Here is an 18117-nt window from a genome sequence, read left to right on the forward strand (position 1 = left end):
AATATTGTATCGAGGAGACATGATATGTGTTTTGAAGCTTTCCTTTCTGCAGATGGCTTGAACAGAACGTGCTTATATGGCTAACGTTTATCTGAACAATTTGTACATTCTTGTTTGATCTTTGTGATTTGGTGTAAAGTCCACAGTGCATAATTTATATTTGTGTTGCAGTTTTCTTAAAATATCTAAGCTTATAAATTTGCTGAAAAAGGGGATGGTGATATTGCAATTTTGCTATTTTCAGCTGTAAACAATTATGAATTTGATTACAGTTGGAAAATTCTGTTCAATAACCTTTTAACCTTGACAATAGTTTTCTTCACTGTGGCGTGGAAAGTAAGCCTTAACCACTTGCCTGTAAACGACACATTTAATTTAGAATATTATTACACAGAAATCGTGAAGAAATAAAAAATGCATTTACTTGCACACCAGATTAACCACTGTTTTTTAGGAGCCTCTGTGGTTGTACTTAACGTTCTCCTTCTGTCATCCAAAAGAAGTATTATAGTGTACTCTAGTGGATATTTAGTTGCATTGCAACATCAGAGCAACAGTTTACTGGAAAACTTGATCAGCTGTGATTTATTATTCATACAATTTAATAATGTTTGTCCTCATGTCCTAAACAAATGCTCTCTATTAAACATCTTGGCTATACATAAAACATTTTTTGTTTTGTTTTGAACTGCAATGTTTAGACTTAATGCACCCTTGCATTTCTATTTTCTTATTTTATTCTGTCCGTGTTTGTGTTAATTTCAAGGATTGTACAATTATTGAGCTGTTTCTTGTTTCTGAACAGACAAGAAATTTGGCATCAAAGCCAGGATAAATGGAGCCCTGAATATTACCTTAAATTTGCTGAAGCAAAACTTGCAGAATAACAAGCTGCTTTTACCATGTCTGCAGGTTCTACGGGTTTATTCAAGCAACTGTAAGTATGTCAGATGGGGGTGTTTTGTGTTTTTTACAGTTTATTGATGATGCCTTCTATGCTATGGACATAAACTGATCCTTTCTTCTGCTGAATTCAAGTGAATATGTCAAAGGTATCAATCATTATGTTTTTATTATTAAAATTAAAGTTTATTTCCCTCCATATGCAGCTGTAAATGCTGTGTCACTTGGCAAGAATGGAGTTGTGGAGCTGATGTTTAAAATAATTGGACCCTTCAGCAAGAAGAACACAAACCTTCTGAAGTACGTATCAGATGTACAGACGTGCTCAAATTTGTTGGTACCCCTCCACAAAAAACGAAGAATGCACAATTTCCTCTGAAATAACTTGAAACTGACAAAAGTAATCGGCATCCACCATTGTTTATTCCATATTTAATAGAAATCAGACTTTTCTTTTGATTTTGTTTTTCAACATAATATTGTAAATAATAAAACAAATGAAAATGGCATGGACAAAAATGATGGGACCCTCAACCTAATATTTTGTTGCACAACCTTTAGAGGCAATCACTGAAATCAGATGATTTCTGTAGCTCTCAATGAGACTTCTGCACCTGTTAACAGGTAGTTTGCCCCACTCTTCCTGAGCAAACTGCTCCAGCTGTCTCAGGTCTGATGGGTGCCTTCTCCAGACTGCAAATTTCATCTTTCCATAGATGTTCGATAGGATACAGATCAGGACTCATATTCAGAACAGTCCGATGTTTTGTTCTTGTCCATTCTTGGGTGCATTTAGCTGAGTGTTTTGGGTCATTATCCTGTCAGAGGACCCATGACCTGCGACTGAGACAGAGCTTTCTGACACTGGGCAGTGCGTTTTGCTCCAGAATGCCTTGATAGTCTTGAGATTTCATTGTGACCTGCACAGATTCAAGGCACCCTGTGGCAGGCGCAGCAAAGCAGCCCCAAAACATAACCGAGCCTCCTCCATGTTTCACTGTAGGTATGGTGTTCTTTTCTTTGAAAGTTTCATTTTTTTCATCTGTGAACATAGAGCTGATGTGTTGCCAAAAAGCTCCAGTTGTGACTCTGTTGTATTCTCCCAGAAGGATTGTGGCTTGTCAATATGGATTTTAGCAAATTCCAGTCTGCCTTTTTTATGTTTTTCTTTCAAAAGTGGAATCCTCCTGGGTCTTCTTCCATGGAGGCCACTTTGGCTCACTCGACGGATGGTGAGATCAGAAATTGACGTACCTTCACCTTGGAGTTCAGCTTGTATCTCTTTGGCAGTTATCCTTGGTTCTTTTTCTGCCATTTGCACTGTCCTTCTGTTCAATCTGGGGTCAATTTTCCTCCTGCGGCTGCCCAGGAATATTTGCAACTGTTGTCACAGGAACATCAAGCTGCTTGGAGATGGTCTTGTAGTCTTTACCTTTACCATGCCTGTCTATTATTTTCTTTCTGATCTCCTCAGACAACTCTCTCCTTTGCTTTCTCTGGTCCATGTTCAGTGTGGTGCACACAATGATACTAAACAGCACAGTGACTACTTTCCTCCATTTAAATAGGCTGAATGACTGATTACAAGATTGGAGACACGTGTTATACTAATTAAAGAAACTAATTCGTTTGGAATATCACTATAATCCAATTATTTATTATCTTTTCTAAGGGGTACCAACAAATGTGTCCAGGCCATTTTAGAATATCTTTGTAGAATGAGCAATAATTTATCTCTTTTCACAGCTTCTTTGCTTTATTCTATGACACACCAAAGGCATGCAAGTATACATGATGCAATAGCTTTTAATTTCATCACTTTTCAGGTGGAATGAAACATTACTTCAACGAGCTGTAAGGGTACCAACAAATTTGAGCACGTCTGTATATTGTTTATTATTCTATATTCAAAATTCACTTAAATACTGGCCTGATGGGCAAAATTTACTTTAAACCTTTGTGAAATGTTTATATCATATTACAGACCTTTGACCTTTCCATTGTTAATGTTTTTGTCCAACAGGGTTACTCTGGACACTTTATCAGCTTTGCTGAAGTCAAGTGAGTACCTTATTACCTTACCTTACCTGGTTATTATTTAATCAGAGTGTATGTATTGAAAAGTATATTTTTGTCTTGATAAATTTGTAATATTGGCCTCCACATGTATAATTTGGAGATATTAATTTCCGTTTCAATGATCATATTGCTTTGATTTTGTTCTTGTATCTGAATATCAGTTGATGATATTTTAGATTGCTCCAGTACATCTATTCTGATCTTTATTTCCATGAATTTTTATAACTGAGTTACTCAGAGTCAGTGTTCTTTAGGTTCTGAGGGTCTTAGGGGTATTCATAGTAAGAATTGGATTAGCATTTTATGCTTCATTTATGCACTGCAGAAAGTGTCATTGTGGTTTGAATACCGGTAGTATAACAAACGTTTTTCGGTATACTTATTTATGTATTGCATTCTGTGTGTTTCAAGGGAAGTGAATGTTTGGTTGTGTTACTGTTCATATTACATAACATTCCCCTGTGTTTCAGAAACTAATGCTCGCAGGGCAGTAGACAGGGGCTATGTTCCTTCATTGTTGTCAATTTACCAAGACTGGCACAAGCAGGACAACCGACACAGGCATATGCTAATCCGGAAAGGGATTTTAGGCTGCATCAAAAACATTACGAACATAAAGCTGGGAAGGAAGGCATTAATTGATGCAGATGGCATGAGGATTCTATACAGCACTTCTACAGTAAGTTGTTTTTATTAATTTATTATTTCACCACCTGGACTAGTCCATAGTTTATAGTCAAGGAAACATGCTCGCTCTCTTTCATAAACTGTGCAAAATAAGCAGTCTGGTTACAATATCTTTCTTATATTGCATTGAAAGGCATATAACAAAATAAGCAATGTACAGCAAATTATTCTAACATTCTACAACAACACTGCATTGCAAAAACAGGTACACATGGACAAAGATATTCCCACACTATTACGCTGTGGTTTTTGCCATTGTGTGTACATATTCATACCTGTGGATTAGTTGTCACGCATCTACCCTCAGATTTATTTTTCACATTCTATGATGCAAGCAACTTTGAGTGCAGTCAAACATGGATATTTCTTGGCAGCAGGACTTCCTTTAGATTTTCACATAGTATTTCACACAAAAGTTATGTCTCTCTTGGACAACAAATACAGTACACTGCTGAAAGGAAATCTACCCATTTGACTGAAGAGAAGTTTTGGAACAATGCATACTACCATTGCTCACTTATAGGTGTGAAATCTGGCCACTTAATGCAAAAATTATACAGCACAAAGATGCATGGAATAACAAGAAGAGACAGAAGTAAATGTATAAGGGATGGGCAGGACACATTGCATGAAGAACTGATCAACGATGGACCAAAGGAAGCTATCGAATGGATACCAAGAGATGAAAAAAAGACCTAGAAGATGACCATATAAAAGATGGAAAGATGAAATCGTACACTTTGCAGGCATGACATGGTAAAGAGAAGCTGTAGATCGAAGCAAGTGGAAACATCTTGGGGAGGCCTTCATCCAGCAGTGGATTATAGTGTGATGGTGGTATATATATATATTGGCTATTCAAAATATCCTGCTTCCTGGTCTATTGCAAATTTTGCTTTCTCCTGTTTTGTATTCTCTTAAAACCTTGTTTATATCCATTTTAATTCTTCTTTATTTTGGCTGGCTACCAAATATGACTTTCCTTTGGTGTTCTCTTGGAATTACCTGCCAGTTTCAAAGCACCCTGCTGTCAAAAATGCACATTTTCAGTTATCTGTCTGACTTTCTTTTTAAGGTTCTATGATGCACCTTTTTCCCTAATATTTGCTTACGTTGCACATAGAGTTTTTAAACTACACTACTACAAACATACAAACATTAAATCATTCTCCACAATTATTATTATATTGATGTAATGTGTTGCTTAGTCTACTGCATATTCCTTACTTTTGCACAGTTTATGCAAGTGTGATTTATTTGTGAATGCAACATGCATTTTTCGTTGTTTCCTAATTAATGCTATTGCTATCATATTACTTTATTTTATTTTATTTTCTATTATTATTTTCATCATTTATTTAAAATATTATTATTATTATTAATAATGTATTCATTTATGCTGTTTAATAATGTAATCAAGAACAGCTTCTGATTTTTTTTCAAAACCAGTTAATCTGGTAAAATATATATATATATATATTCTTGGATTGGTAGCATAGCAAATAGCACAATCAGAAACAAATACAGATTACACAATACACTTTTCTGACTTTTCTGTTATTACAAAACTACAAAAGAAAGTTGACATTCACTTGGTATTAAGTGAAGGGATTTAAAGGAGCAGTAATAATGAAATTCATAATCACAACATATATAGTATCAACTGGATAATATCCCACTATGCGTCTTAATTGCATTGTTTTCTGTTAGTCCATTTTGTGTGTTTTATCAAAATCTCCAGTACCAAAATCTAAATTATTGTCTCTCCAGTAGGGTTCCAATTTACTTTGAACACTTGTACTAGTAAGTACATTTTACGCAAAAGATGCTTTGTTTTGAAGTATAACAACTTTAGCAAAGCCTTTAATTATAAATGGAATCTATGCATGCTTCATAGAATTGCTAAACAAAACCAGCATCTAATGTTAAAATAATTTAATAAGACATGTAGTGGAATATATGCAATATATTATAGTCTCTATGGCACAATAAGTAAAATCACTAGCTTTAAGCCTCTCAGAGTGTAACCAGATTTCTCTTGAAATACATTTTGGAAATAGTAACAGGAGCTGCACTATTGCTCCTAAGCAGAAGTCTGATCCGTTTTTGAAAAAACGCTTTGAAGCAAAACAGTGCTTTCCTGTTAACATGCATGAACAACATTTCAAACCGCTTAATTTCAGTTCAGTACAGCTTAACTATTTATAAGAACAGTATTCCTTTTTACTGTTACCCATTAAACTCAGTTTTCTTTTGTTTCTTTTGTACCTTGTACTTGTCACACTTAATGGTATTTGAGAGCACACTGTGAGTTTGGAAAGATATTTAGTGCTGTCGTGTCTGTTTTCTTTTTATTCATAGCATGGCTTAAATTATTATTATTACTATTTAATCAGGAGTGCCTTCCAGTGAGAACATTGGATCCACTGATTAATACTTCAAGCCTTGTCATGCGAAAGTGTTTCCCCAAGAACCGCCTCCCAGTGCCAACAATAAAAAGTGTTTTTCACTTCCACCTGCCTGTGATCCCAGCGAGCGGCCCTGTGGCACAGCTCTACAGTCTTCCTCCGGAGGGTAGGAATGATGATTCTCGCTACCTGCATAAATAATACAACTTCACTTATGCATTAAAATATGTCATTTTTATGCTTGCCTTCTATAGCTTTAGCAGTCTCCTCTGCCATTGCTCTTATCTGCTGCTTTGAAAGCCCACAGAAGCCCTGCCTCTGAAAAGTGCAGCCCCTATTCACTAAACCCTGAAGTTCAAATGCATGATTTATTATTCTGGATTATTGATATGTATTATTTTTTGTAATCTATAGATTAGCACTGCATTATAGATTAATTACCTTATACTTATTTTGCTTGAATTAGAAGAGTGATGATTATTTGGTAAATATACTATTGCATAAATGAGTACCAAAGAAAAGGACACATAAAGGACAAATAAATGAGTATGTTAACTCCAGTTTATTACCCTTGATCATGTGTAATTTAAACTCTATTTGGCATTATGTAAGTAAGTACAGTATTTTTTATTGCATTCATCTAAATCATCTAATTCATCTAAGTGTATTTCTAAGTACAGTAATGTTACATTTTATTCAAATAATGTAAATGTGCTAAACAAATGCTGTACATGCAATTGTAATAGAAAGATTTGTACAATCTCTGCTACTGCCATTTGGTTTAAAAGCAGAAAGCAGACGAGTGAGTGCAATTGATCACCCTGGGGAAAGACAGAGAATTTCTCAAGACCTCAGGCCAAAGGTTATCACTCTCCTCAAGTCTGGTGACTGCTGTAAAATCATTTAAATGTACTGAACGCACACCTGGCATATTCTTTTTTTGATAAATCAGATTTTATGTTCACTTGATCAATTGTAATAATACATTTGAAGGCAACTGTATTACATTATCATGATATGATAGGAGACGTGGCCATATTTAGTTGTTATTTATTAAGCTTTATTTTTCAGCCTGTGCCAAATCTGCAGCAGACAATTTGCTTTACAGACATTTATCTTAAATGTCTAAAATTCACGATCCATTCATAAACATTTTACAATTACATAATTAAATGAAACTTCAGTTCCTCACGGAAGAATGCAGATGACAAGATGTTGGTGTGTTTTATTGATAGTGGATGATGTAGTTGATGAAAGCGATGATAACGATGACACAGAAGCTGACACAGAGAATGACACTGAGAATGAAGATGAGGAAAAGGACCAAAATTTGCAGGTGCTGTGAGTGTGTGAAGTGACAGGAGAACCTGCACCATATTTATTGTTGTAAGGCATCCAAAGCAATTTGCATTCCCTTACAAAACGAAAAACTGTTAATGTCATTTCCGGTTTTGAATGAGTTTAAAGTTACTTGAATTATTTAAATTCTTGAAAGAACTGCCCCTGAGTTTTTCCCAAATAATACAGTATTCACAACTGTTTATCCACTATCGACTATACAGCTGTTGTATTTCACATTACTGTGGCATCCATGCAAAAAGAAACATTGAAAAACTGCAAGAGAAAGTACTAGCACAGGTCAGAAGTGCTCATCAAAGTCATTTCAGAATTGTCCTAACAACTGGAGAATCTGAATCACATACAAATCATTACTCTGACCTTCACATTACATTGTGTGTATTGTTTGTGTGTGTTCGTGCGCGCGCCTGTGTTCAGCTCTTCAGACATAATAGGGTACATCCTAGTAACAGAATAATAATCACTTTACATCCACAAGAATCCATGATTTCTCACAAACTACATAATTAAAAATAATTAAGCCTTTTGTTCATTCATAAAATCATATTATACTGTAAGCAAGGTATTTGCAGTAAACTGTTACCCTCTGAAAAATATCACTTGCTTCCCATTTGTCACATTATTTTTCTTTCTTCATTTATCAATGCATGCATGTATGTATGTAGTGTCACTTTCCTGTCAATCTGACTTCACATCTTTGCAGTTCATATTTCTGGGGCACCTCCACAATTCTAACTTTCAACAAAATAAGATGTTTTGGTTTTATGTCTTCTGGTAATGCAACAAATGATTCTCATAATTTAAATCTATAAATTATCTTACTAATTGCCATTAGGCAATTAAATAATAAATGAATACATAAGAACCATAAGAAAGAAATACATATGGTCTACTTTTAATTAATTGTGAAGAAATTCCATCTGGTTAATTGTGTTTCTTTTATAACCTTAAATGTTTGATAATTAACAATTTGAGTACATTCATGACACCCACTATCCAATATGATCATTATATAGGTTGATTAATTAATATTGGATTAGTATTTAACTTGCAGTAGAATAATTTAAATATCTTGAGCTCAGTAGTTTGTTCTTTGCTTAGAGGTAGTTTGTCCTAATCTAAAATCAGCAGTTTTGTTGAAAATATGATGTCATGTATTAATTATTGTTATGTTAAGCATACTGTCTCTTACTTCTCCATAGAATGACGATATTGAAACCGATATCAGTAAATTGTGCCCAAAGCAGGAAATTGGTCGACCACTTGAAGAGTTGAAAATGTATGAACGCTTTTTTCCAGAACTCAGCGAAAACTTTCAGGTAAATATTTAATCTCAGTACAACAGGTACTATGTTTTTATATTACAGAATGTTCTTTTTTAAATATATATTGTGTGTTTAATAAATTGGTATTTGATGTCTGAATTTACTTGAAATTACTTTTTTAAATAGAAATTTGTTAGGAGAGCAGTCAACTGCTATTATAATTGGATATAGGATGGACCATGTGAAGAGAGACAAGTACAATCAAGTAATCGTTAAGTTTATGAAATTAAAACACTCCATCAATAAAATACTTAATACAAAGTATGGGCTTGTACAGGAAACTTATGAGTTAACAAGAAAATATTAGGGAATACAAAGATTGTTGATGCAGCAGATGGACATGCAGGAGAATATGAATGCAGTATGTCAGTTTGTGTCATTGGAAAGCACATTAGATCTTGGTTATTATTACAGCATGCAAAGCAATAAACCTGTTTTTCTGGAGACTGATGCATTTGATTTCCTACTCTAACCTTTAATTCAGGGGTTCCCAATGTCTGGTGATGGAGGGCTAATTTCCGGAAGTTGCATGGGATGGGGGGGCCGCAGGAAAAAAATAAACCACTAAATACTAAATACCACTAAACTAAATATGTGTCCCAAATCAAAGCTTTTTATTTCCCATACATTTCTGTTAGGGAACATTTATGACCTTTCATTGTTGTTTTATTATTTTCCCTCAAATTACGTATGCAATTTGTAACAACATTTTCAGAAAGTGTAAAAATATAGTAAAGGTTCAGAAAAGGGGTGGTTGAAGGTTGGCTTTGGGGTGCCACACCAAACATCCTCGAGTGCCGCATTTGGGCCCTGGGCCGCACTTTGGGAACCCCTGCTTTAAATGGACCATTAACAGTCTACATAATTTCTTTAACCTTTGCAGTTGTTTTTATCCAATTTATTCCTTTTCTCCCCTACAAGGCTAATTATAATTTTGTTGCATCAGTATTTCATGAATTTTAAAGATCTCCAATTTTCATTTCCAAAATGCTTGCATGCCTGAATCGCAGAGAAAAGTGAAAACAATACAGGAAAACACAAATGCCATGTTGATAAAGGCTTATGTTGCAGTTATCAGGTAGAAGTTGAGATGCTAGTTGAAAGCAGATAATCACTATATACTCCCTTTCATTCCAGGAATATAAGTTTGCTTTTGAGGAGATCAGTGCAAACACTACAGTACTGGAACCAAAGTTGCCCGGCACCATTGTTGTTCCCACAGCCGGGGATGAGCCAGCCATAGACCTCAGCTCTACAAAAAAGGAAACCAAACTAACTACGGAAGAGCAAACAAAACCGCAGTCTCTTAACACTCAGGCAGGGGAATCTGTAAAGGCCGCAGCACCTGTGGACCTTGAGAGTATAGTAATCTCAAAGCATGACAAACACTCCCCCGATGCAAACAAACTGCTTATTTCCCAGTGCCTAAAGCATGATTTAGTCAAGGAAATGGACCGGCTGTCCATAGATGGGGAGAGTGCCTCAAACAATCTCAAGTGCTGTAATTCAACGGGCATAAATGGACAGAGATATAAGGGAGCACTCAATTCTACTACCTGTAACAAAGGCTGCCAGAATTTCTCAGGAACTAGTGGGTCTTCGGCAGAGCATTTGTCTGCTCCTCCCTGCAGCCCCAGAGGGGAGCCTGACAATGAGGATGACTGTAGCTCCCATTCCTCAGGGGAACAAGGGGTCTTGGAGGTGCCAGACACTGCTGCCTTACTCCCCTTGCATGACCCAGAACTCTACATTGAGACGGTCAAAACCACCAAATCTGTCCCCCAGTATGCTGAGGTAGCCTACCCAGATTATTTTGGTCATATTGCACCTACGTTTAAAGAGCACATCTTGGAAAGAGTGTATGGTGTACAGAGGTAAGTGTCAGAATCAGAAATCTCAACAGTTAATACACCAGGGTTTATCACGTTTTAAAGTAAAACTTGGAGTAGAGCACAAACAGTGTAAAAATAATCCAAAGTGCTTAATATGACATATTTAATGATAAAATATGATGTACCACACTACATGATTTACCTGGAAAAAACAAAACAAACATAAACTGTAACATTTCAAAGTAGTCCACTGCATTACCAGTGCTAAGCTTTTCTCAAACTACATATACAATAAAATGCAATTCATAGTGTGAGGGAAAAAAAAGAAATGTGCAGTGATTTCCTGCTTTATATATTTTTTATTTGTCTTTTTTCAGGACAAAAATCTTTCAGGATATAGAACGATTGATCCATTCCAATGATATAATTGACAAAGTTGTCTACGATTTGGACTTGCCAAGGTAAGCCCCTCTGGTTATACAGTATTTGACATTTTGAAATGTAAAACTTCTTGAACTGTGGCTTAAAATAATTGCTCATTCTGTAACAGAGCAGTTTAAGTTCATTGCCATATGCTACAGGAACTTGAAAATGACAGATTTCATATGATGGCTTGAAGGTGTTTGGCATAGCTTTTCAAATTATGGTTAAATGGTGACAGATATAGCAGAAACAGGTTTTCGAGTGTTGGTGAATTCACTCTTAAAATGTTGAATGAATATTAAAGCTGCTATATACCACATTTACATGAATCATTCTGTGGACCTGACCCCCAGTGACCTTTGCTGTCCTGAAGGCAGCCCACTGCACATGGTTAAATCTTCTGTTAATCTTCCTGTGGGGGAATCAGGTGATAATTGTGTTGTGCATTATTGAAGCTCAGACAACCAAAAATTATTTCAATATTTCAATAAAATAAGTATCTTTAAATCAACTAATGTTTACGCATATGTCTTTTGAGCATTTAGTATCTACTTAAGAGTTAGGTTGTCACATTTTAAAAGCATTACAAAGGGTATACATCAGGGGGCTGATTTTTCTTTCGGCTCAGTAACTGTTTCCTGTGGTGGAAAGTATGAACCTTCAATCTTTTTCCCCTGTAACAGTAAACTAAAAAATGTTGTCACTGTATGGCTTTACTTAATCGCTTATGTCATAAGTGATTTTACAGTGTTAGATAACTGCCAATTACAGTGTTTGCCAAATGAATAAATATTTACTTAAATATAACAATTAAGTTGTTTATTTTGTTTTACTCTACATGAATCCTAGAATAGTTATTCATTCCAATGCTATGCTGTCGTTTGCATAGAGTTGCTAAATTCTACATGTAAATCATAAAGCCTACCTAATTAAAAAAAAAATGTAGAGTCAGTTTATTTTGTAATACAAATCTCTAGTCGTGAGACAATCGGGAAAATCGAAACCTGAGAGAAGGTAATCCATATTTTTGTTATTAGTTGGCCACAAGACCTTTAAACCCTGAAAGGAAGCAAGTAATTGTATCATCTTGAAAAACAATTGTATTGTGATATTAAGTTTGATCAGGAACAGGAAGAGCAGCCAATTACTCAAACTGTAGAAATTTGGTAAGGGGAAACTATTTCAGTATTGCCCCTATATTTATTATATACATTTTAATGAAATGATTAAATAGAAAATTATGCTGTAATACAAAATCAGATTTCATACTGTTGACTAAAATGCTGTATTTCATTTCAGCTGTCCAGTCATTGAAGACGGAGAGTCTTTGAAATTTAACTCGCAGTTTGAATCTGGAAACCTGCGTAAAGCCATTCAAGTTAGAAAGTAAGATTTTATTATTATTATTATTATTATTATTATTATTATTATTATTATACTTGTAAGTGTACAACAATGTGCTAACATGCAGTGTTTTTAACTTGTGAAATGGTGATGTGCATGCACTTTTGGCCCAAAACCTTGGCAGGATCTGGTGCGGACATTAAAAATGGGCCCAGAGAAGGACAGGATCAATTACTCTAGTAAATGACGTAAAAATTACGAAAACACATGAAAAAAACATTTCCACACATAAACCCACATTTCACCTGTAAATGCTGCGGAGATAATCGTATCCTTAAATGAACACATTATAAAATTGAAAATAACTGGTCACTTTATTTTGGTAAGTTGCTGAGGATATCACATGGTGTATTTCAGGTTAATGGCAATGCGGACAGTTGTTTTTACATTTCCTTAATTTGCATGATGTCGGGTAAACCGCAGCTCCTCAAGTAATCAATAAACTGAAACCATGTAGACCACAAGAAGGAGAGGGTTGTTAAATTTTTGGCTTGAGCATATTGTCTCAAGTTAGGTAACACTATGTAAACTCTGCCAATGGGTTGCAATCCTGCAGATGAAAAAATCTGATCTTAACCACACAAATGCCATGTTGTAGCCTTGTATAAGACGAAGGGCAGCACTACAAAGTATTAGCCATGCTCTGAGTTTTCCTGTGCTGTGTATAGTTCCAGAAAAGACAGGTGTTCTTTAAAACTTGAGTATTTATTTATTTACATCACTGTTTATAAAGATGTAAAATAAATTGCATCAATATATAATTGCATGGTTTCTAATAAATTGTTTCTTGACAGTAGTTTATAAACATTGAATACTGAAAAGGACTTCAGTGCAAATTAGTCCACCCACAAAAGAGCAGTGGTTTACATCTATAGAGGACATATTTTAAACAGCAACTAGATATTTTAAAATGTTATAGTATTTTGTTCACTTGAGAAGAGGAAGTTAAAATCCACTACATGCATACTTTTCCAATTGATAACATGGTTCTATGTTAAATGGTCTTGTTACAACACAGTATTACTTTGTCTCAAGGCAAACCTGCTTTGTTCTTTACAAATGTTTTCAATGATTGGAACAAACTAGAAACACATGGAGAAACTTGTCAGTTCTACAGAACATAAATTTAAGTTCATTGCTCATTCATTTAGCCAATGAGTCCCAACATAATATATTCTGTTTTCCAGTTCATAGGAGTAATTTATTTTATTTTTGAAGTTGACCCACTAGGGTGCCTTCTGCTGCTTTTGATAATGCTTAATTTGCACATTTATAAATCATCCATAAAGTGATAATCAAAAATGGACAAGAACATGGAAACTTTAGTCTTCTAAGATAGTCTTTTGGAAAAGTGACTATAATAGTCTGTAAAGCGCACCTTTTCATGCCTTGTCTTGTAGCTTTATGAGGAGTAATAGTACTCTTGAGAGCCTCTTATTGTTTATGATGGAAACAAACTGAAAATCTGTCTTTCAGGTTTGAGTATGACCTTGTTCTGAACTCTGATATAAACAGCAACCATTACCATCAGTGGTTTTACTTTGAGGTTAGTGGGATGAGGAGCGGTGTGCCGTACCGTTTCAACATCATCAACTGTGAGAAGTCCAACAGCCAGTTCAACTACGGTAAGCTCAATCTCAGTGGCTCAAATAGGGGACACACATCCTTTTGCTTCTAATCCACTTATTAAACTCTTAGTTTATTTTATTGTATTTGCAATTACAATCATATCTACATTAACAAATAAAGAATCATCATTTACATGAGCTAATTCCTCATTCTTGATAATATGAAATTGAAATATGAAGTCAACAGTAATAATACACATGTTAACACCTCATTAGGAAATGAAACGAGCATTAGGTCTGTTTATAGATTCTTGGCAGACCACAAGTGATAGACACGCTTTTAGTCCCTGCCAGAGTGTATTCTGGCAGCCTCAAGAATGATTAGCTTCTTCTGATATTCTAAGAGCTTCTTCACTGTGCCCGATGCTTCTCAAGGTGAAGGAGGTTATTGTCAGTCTCAGCTGTCAGGCATTTGACACCCATGATGAACATTTCCTGATTGCTTTCAGGGTAACTTTTGAAAAACACTCAGTATTGGATTTAACTACGGCTTTCCTTTAAAACAACGCATTCATAATATGGGTTTATTTGAAATACTTGAAAAGGATTAAAAATTAATAAAATAAAATATGTATAATAATAATAATAATAATAATATTTGCACAGCAGTAACATTTTACATTAAAAAATAAAAGCATTTGTCTGTTTATATTGAAAAACTTGTGATTAAACTAATTGGTGATTCTAAAATATCTCTTAACCCTTAACTCCAAATGCAAAGACTCATTGATCAAAACAGATAAGTCCCCTCGATATTCCAGAATTTTCAAATATTATATGAAAGAAGTAATGTACTGAAGAATGTGTGCTATGAAATAAGGCAATACAGCTTTGGTAACTTAACAAAAAAAAACAAAAAAAAAACTTTTCTATACCTTCCATTTATTGGTTTGCTTATTTAGCTATGAATGAAACACTAAATCACACCTGCTTTGGGGTTCTTCACTCAGGTTCAGAGGGCCTTAGTCATTATCTATTTAATCTGAATGCATGTCTGCTCCATCCTTGACTTTTTGCTTCAAATATTGGATCCTGGGAATCCATATAAGAGATAATAAGGCTTTAGTCCAGCAGCAACACAAATGTAATACATGCTGCTTTCTTGTATTGAATTCCCAGAAAATACTAAAGTCTGGTGCATCTTATCCTTAAAAGACATGTCATCTCTTTTTAAACCGTATATATCTGTTTACTTCTGAGAAAATACTGTAGTGTGCAATTATTTATTTACTGTATTTGTCAATATATTCATTTTATATTTAACAATTATTCTGATTCTCTTAAATACCTCCTTTACACATGAAAAATCATCTTTCCATGTGCAGTGACACTCTGCAGCTGTGCTTGAGGACAAATTGGTAGCTGCTGCAGGTGCAGCGTCTTTTATTAAGGTCTTGAAAGATGATCTGCTGAGAGCTCACATCTGCTAAAAACAAAGTATTATGGCTGAGTAACTATTATATCTAAGTGCCTAGTTTTTGTTCCTATCCTTAAAACATTGATTTATGTATCGTCATGAGGTTGCTCGGGCTGTGACAACTGTGGTCACTATTATCATGTTCTGTTGGATTACTGAATGTCGGAAAATGACATTAAGCTTTTTTTTTTTTTTTTTTGGGTGTAGCCTGAAATGTGTAAACCATAATGAAATCAATAGTAAGAAAGATAAAAGTTCCACAAACAGGGTAAAATCAATAAACACATCCAAACAACAATCATGGGTAATATGAGAATATAGGAAAGCAACTGTTCCCAGTTTTTGTATTTCTTTTCATACGTATAGGTAGGGTTTACCCTGGTCAGGCATGAAATTATTATATATGAGTGATTTATAATTTGACACTGGGTCAAGTCATATACAGTGAGGGAAAAAAGTATTTGATCCCCTGCTTTTTTGTACGTTTGCCCACTGACAAAGAAATGATCAGTCTGTAATTTTAATGGTAGGTGTATTTTAACAGTGAGAGACAGAATAACAACAAAAAAATCCAGAAAAACGCATTTCAAAAAAGTTATACATTGATTTGCATGTTAATGAGGGAAATAAGTATTTGACCCCTTCGACTTAGTACTTGGTGGCAAAACCCTTGTTGGCAATCACAGAGGTCAGACGTTTTTTGTAGTTGGCCACCAGGTTTGCACACATCTCAGGAGGGATTTTGTCCCACTCCTCTTTGCAGATCCTCTCCAAGTCATTAAGGTTTCGAGGCTGACGTATGGCAACTCGAACCTTCAGCTCCCTCCACAGATTTTCTATGGGATTAAGGTCTGGAGACTGGCTAGGCCACTCCAGGACCTTAATGTGCTTCTTCTTGAGCCACTCCTTTGTTGCCTTGGCTGTGTGTTTTGGGTCATTGTCATGCTGGAATACCCATCCACGACCCATTTTCAATGCCCTGGCTGAGGGAAGGAGGTTCTCACCCAAGATTTGATGGTACATGGCCCCGTCTATTGTCCCTTTGATGCGGTGCAGTTGTCCTGTCCCCTTAGCAGAAAAACACCCCCAAAGCATAATGTTTCCACCTCCATGTTTGACGGTGGGGATGGTGTTCTTGGGGTCATTCCTCCTCCTCCAAACACGGCGAGTTGAGCTGATGCCAAAGAGCTCGATTTTGGTCTCATCTGACCACAACACTTTCACCCAGTTCTCCTCTGAATTATTCAGATGTTCATTGGCAAACTTCAGACGGGCCTGTACATGTGCTTTCTTGAGCAGGGGGACCTTGCGGGCGCTGCAGGATTTCAGTCCTTCACGGCGTAGTGTGTTACCAATTGTTTTCTTGGTGACTATGGTCCCAGCTGTCTTGAGATCATTAACAAGATCCTCCTGTGTAGTTCTGGGCTGATTCCTCACCATTCTCATGATTATTGAAACTCCACGAGGTGAGATCTTGCATGGAGCCCCAGACCGAGGGAGACTGACAGTTATTTTGTGTTTCTTCCATTTGCGAATAATCGCACCAACTGTTGTCACCTTCTCACCAAGCTGCTCGGCAATGGTCTTGTAGCCCATTCCAGCCTTGTGTAGGTCTACAATCTTGTCCCTGACATCCTTGGACAGCTCTTTGGTCTTGGCCATGGTGGAGAGTTTGGAATCTGATTGATTGATTGCTTCTGTGGACAGGTGTCTTTTATACAGGTAACGAGTTGAGATTAGGAGCACTCCCTTTAAGAGAGAGCTCCTAATCTCAGCTCGTTACCTGTATAAAAGACACCTGGGAGCCAGAAATCTTGCTGATTGATAGGGGATCAAATACTTATTTACCTCATTAACATGCAAATCAATGTATAACTTTTTTGAAATGCGTTTTTCTGGATTCTTTGTATTTATTCTGTCCTCACTGTTAAAATACACCTACCATTAAAATTATAGACAGAACATTTCTTTGTCAGTGAGCAAACGTACAAAATCAGCAGGGGATCAAATACTTTTTTCCCTCACTGTATATGTGACAATATGTATATTGTTCCTGTTATTTTTCCTTCCATAGGCATGCAAGTATTAATGTACTCGGTCCAGGAAGCATTAATTGGTAGACCACAGTGGATTCGCACTGGAACAGATATCTGTTACTACAAGTATGTATACCACATTATTACAAAGGCACTCTAAGGAAAAGGTCCTCAATAGTGATTTCTCTTTGAGAAGATTATTCTTTGTAAATGTAAATACTGCATTATCTCTTCTTAAAAAGGGTATGAAATCCTGAATTACTTATGGGGGAAAAGCCTTGACTTTATGACACATGAATGCTCTGTTTTGTACATAGACCCGACCGATTAAAAATGGCAGCCTTTACATAGTGAAAATATGTATATGACAACATGCCAACCACACAATGGAGCAGGTTCCACATGTGGTTGCTTGACTCACAACACAGAAGGCTGCTGCAGAAGGCTAAAATGAACAGTAAAGTATTGCGCTTATATTTTGTAAGTCACCCTGGACAAGGGCGTCTGCTAAGAAATAAATAATAATAATAACACCGTGGGTGCAGAAATGTTAAAGGAAAACTGGGAAATTTTACCTGGCCCTGGGCTGCTCATTATATAGCAGACAGGTATGAGT

General features: G+C 35.8%; 1 protein-coding gene across 2 annotated transcripts in view; it reads left to right on the plus strand.

The window, feature by feature from the left end:
- agtpbp1 (ATP/GTP binding carboxypeptidase 1) overlaps positions 1 to 18117 on the plus strand; it is a 56943-nt gene that overhangs the window by 18688 nt on the left and 20138 nt on the right. For both annotated transcript variants that reach the window (XM_066711069.1, XM_066711070.1), the window contains 12 exons: positions 806 to 937; positions 1110 to 1203; positions 2927 to 2964; positions 3453 to 3661; positions 6066 to 6243; positions 7313 to 7413; positions 8639 to 8755; positions 9899 to 10635; positions 10971 to 11054; positions 12316 to 12402; positions 13897 to 14045; positions 17540 to 17627. In XM_066711069.1, coding sequence (XP_066567166.1) covers positions 806 to 937; positions 1110 to 1203; positions 2927 to 2964; positions 3453 to 3661; positions 6066 to 6243; positions 7313 to 7413; positions 8639 to 8755; positions 9899 to 10635; positions 10971 to 11054; positions 12316 to 12402; positions 13897 to 14045; positions 17540 to 17627 — 2014 coding nt within the window. The remainder of the gene's footprint in view (positions 1 to 805; positions 938 to 1109; positions 1204 to 2926; positions 2965 to 3452; positions 3662 to 6065; positions 6244 to 7312; positions 7414 to 8638; positions 8756 to 9898; positions 10636 to 10970; positions 11055 to 12315; positions 12403 to 13896; positions 14046 to 17539; positions 17628 to 18117) is intronic.

The sequence above is a fragment of the Amia ocellicauda genome, chromosome 8 (genome assembly GCF_036373705.1).
Source record: "Amia ocellicauda isolate fAmiCal2 chromosome 8, fAmiCal2.hap1, whole genome shotgun sequence".
NCBI classification, from domain to species: Eukaryota; Metazoa; Chordata; class Actinopteri; order Amiiformes; family Amiidae; genus Amia; species Amia ocellicauda.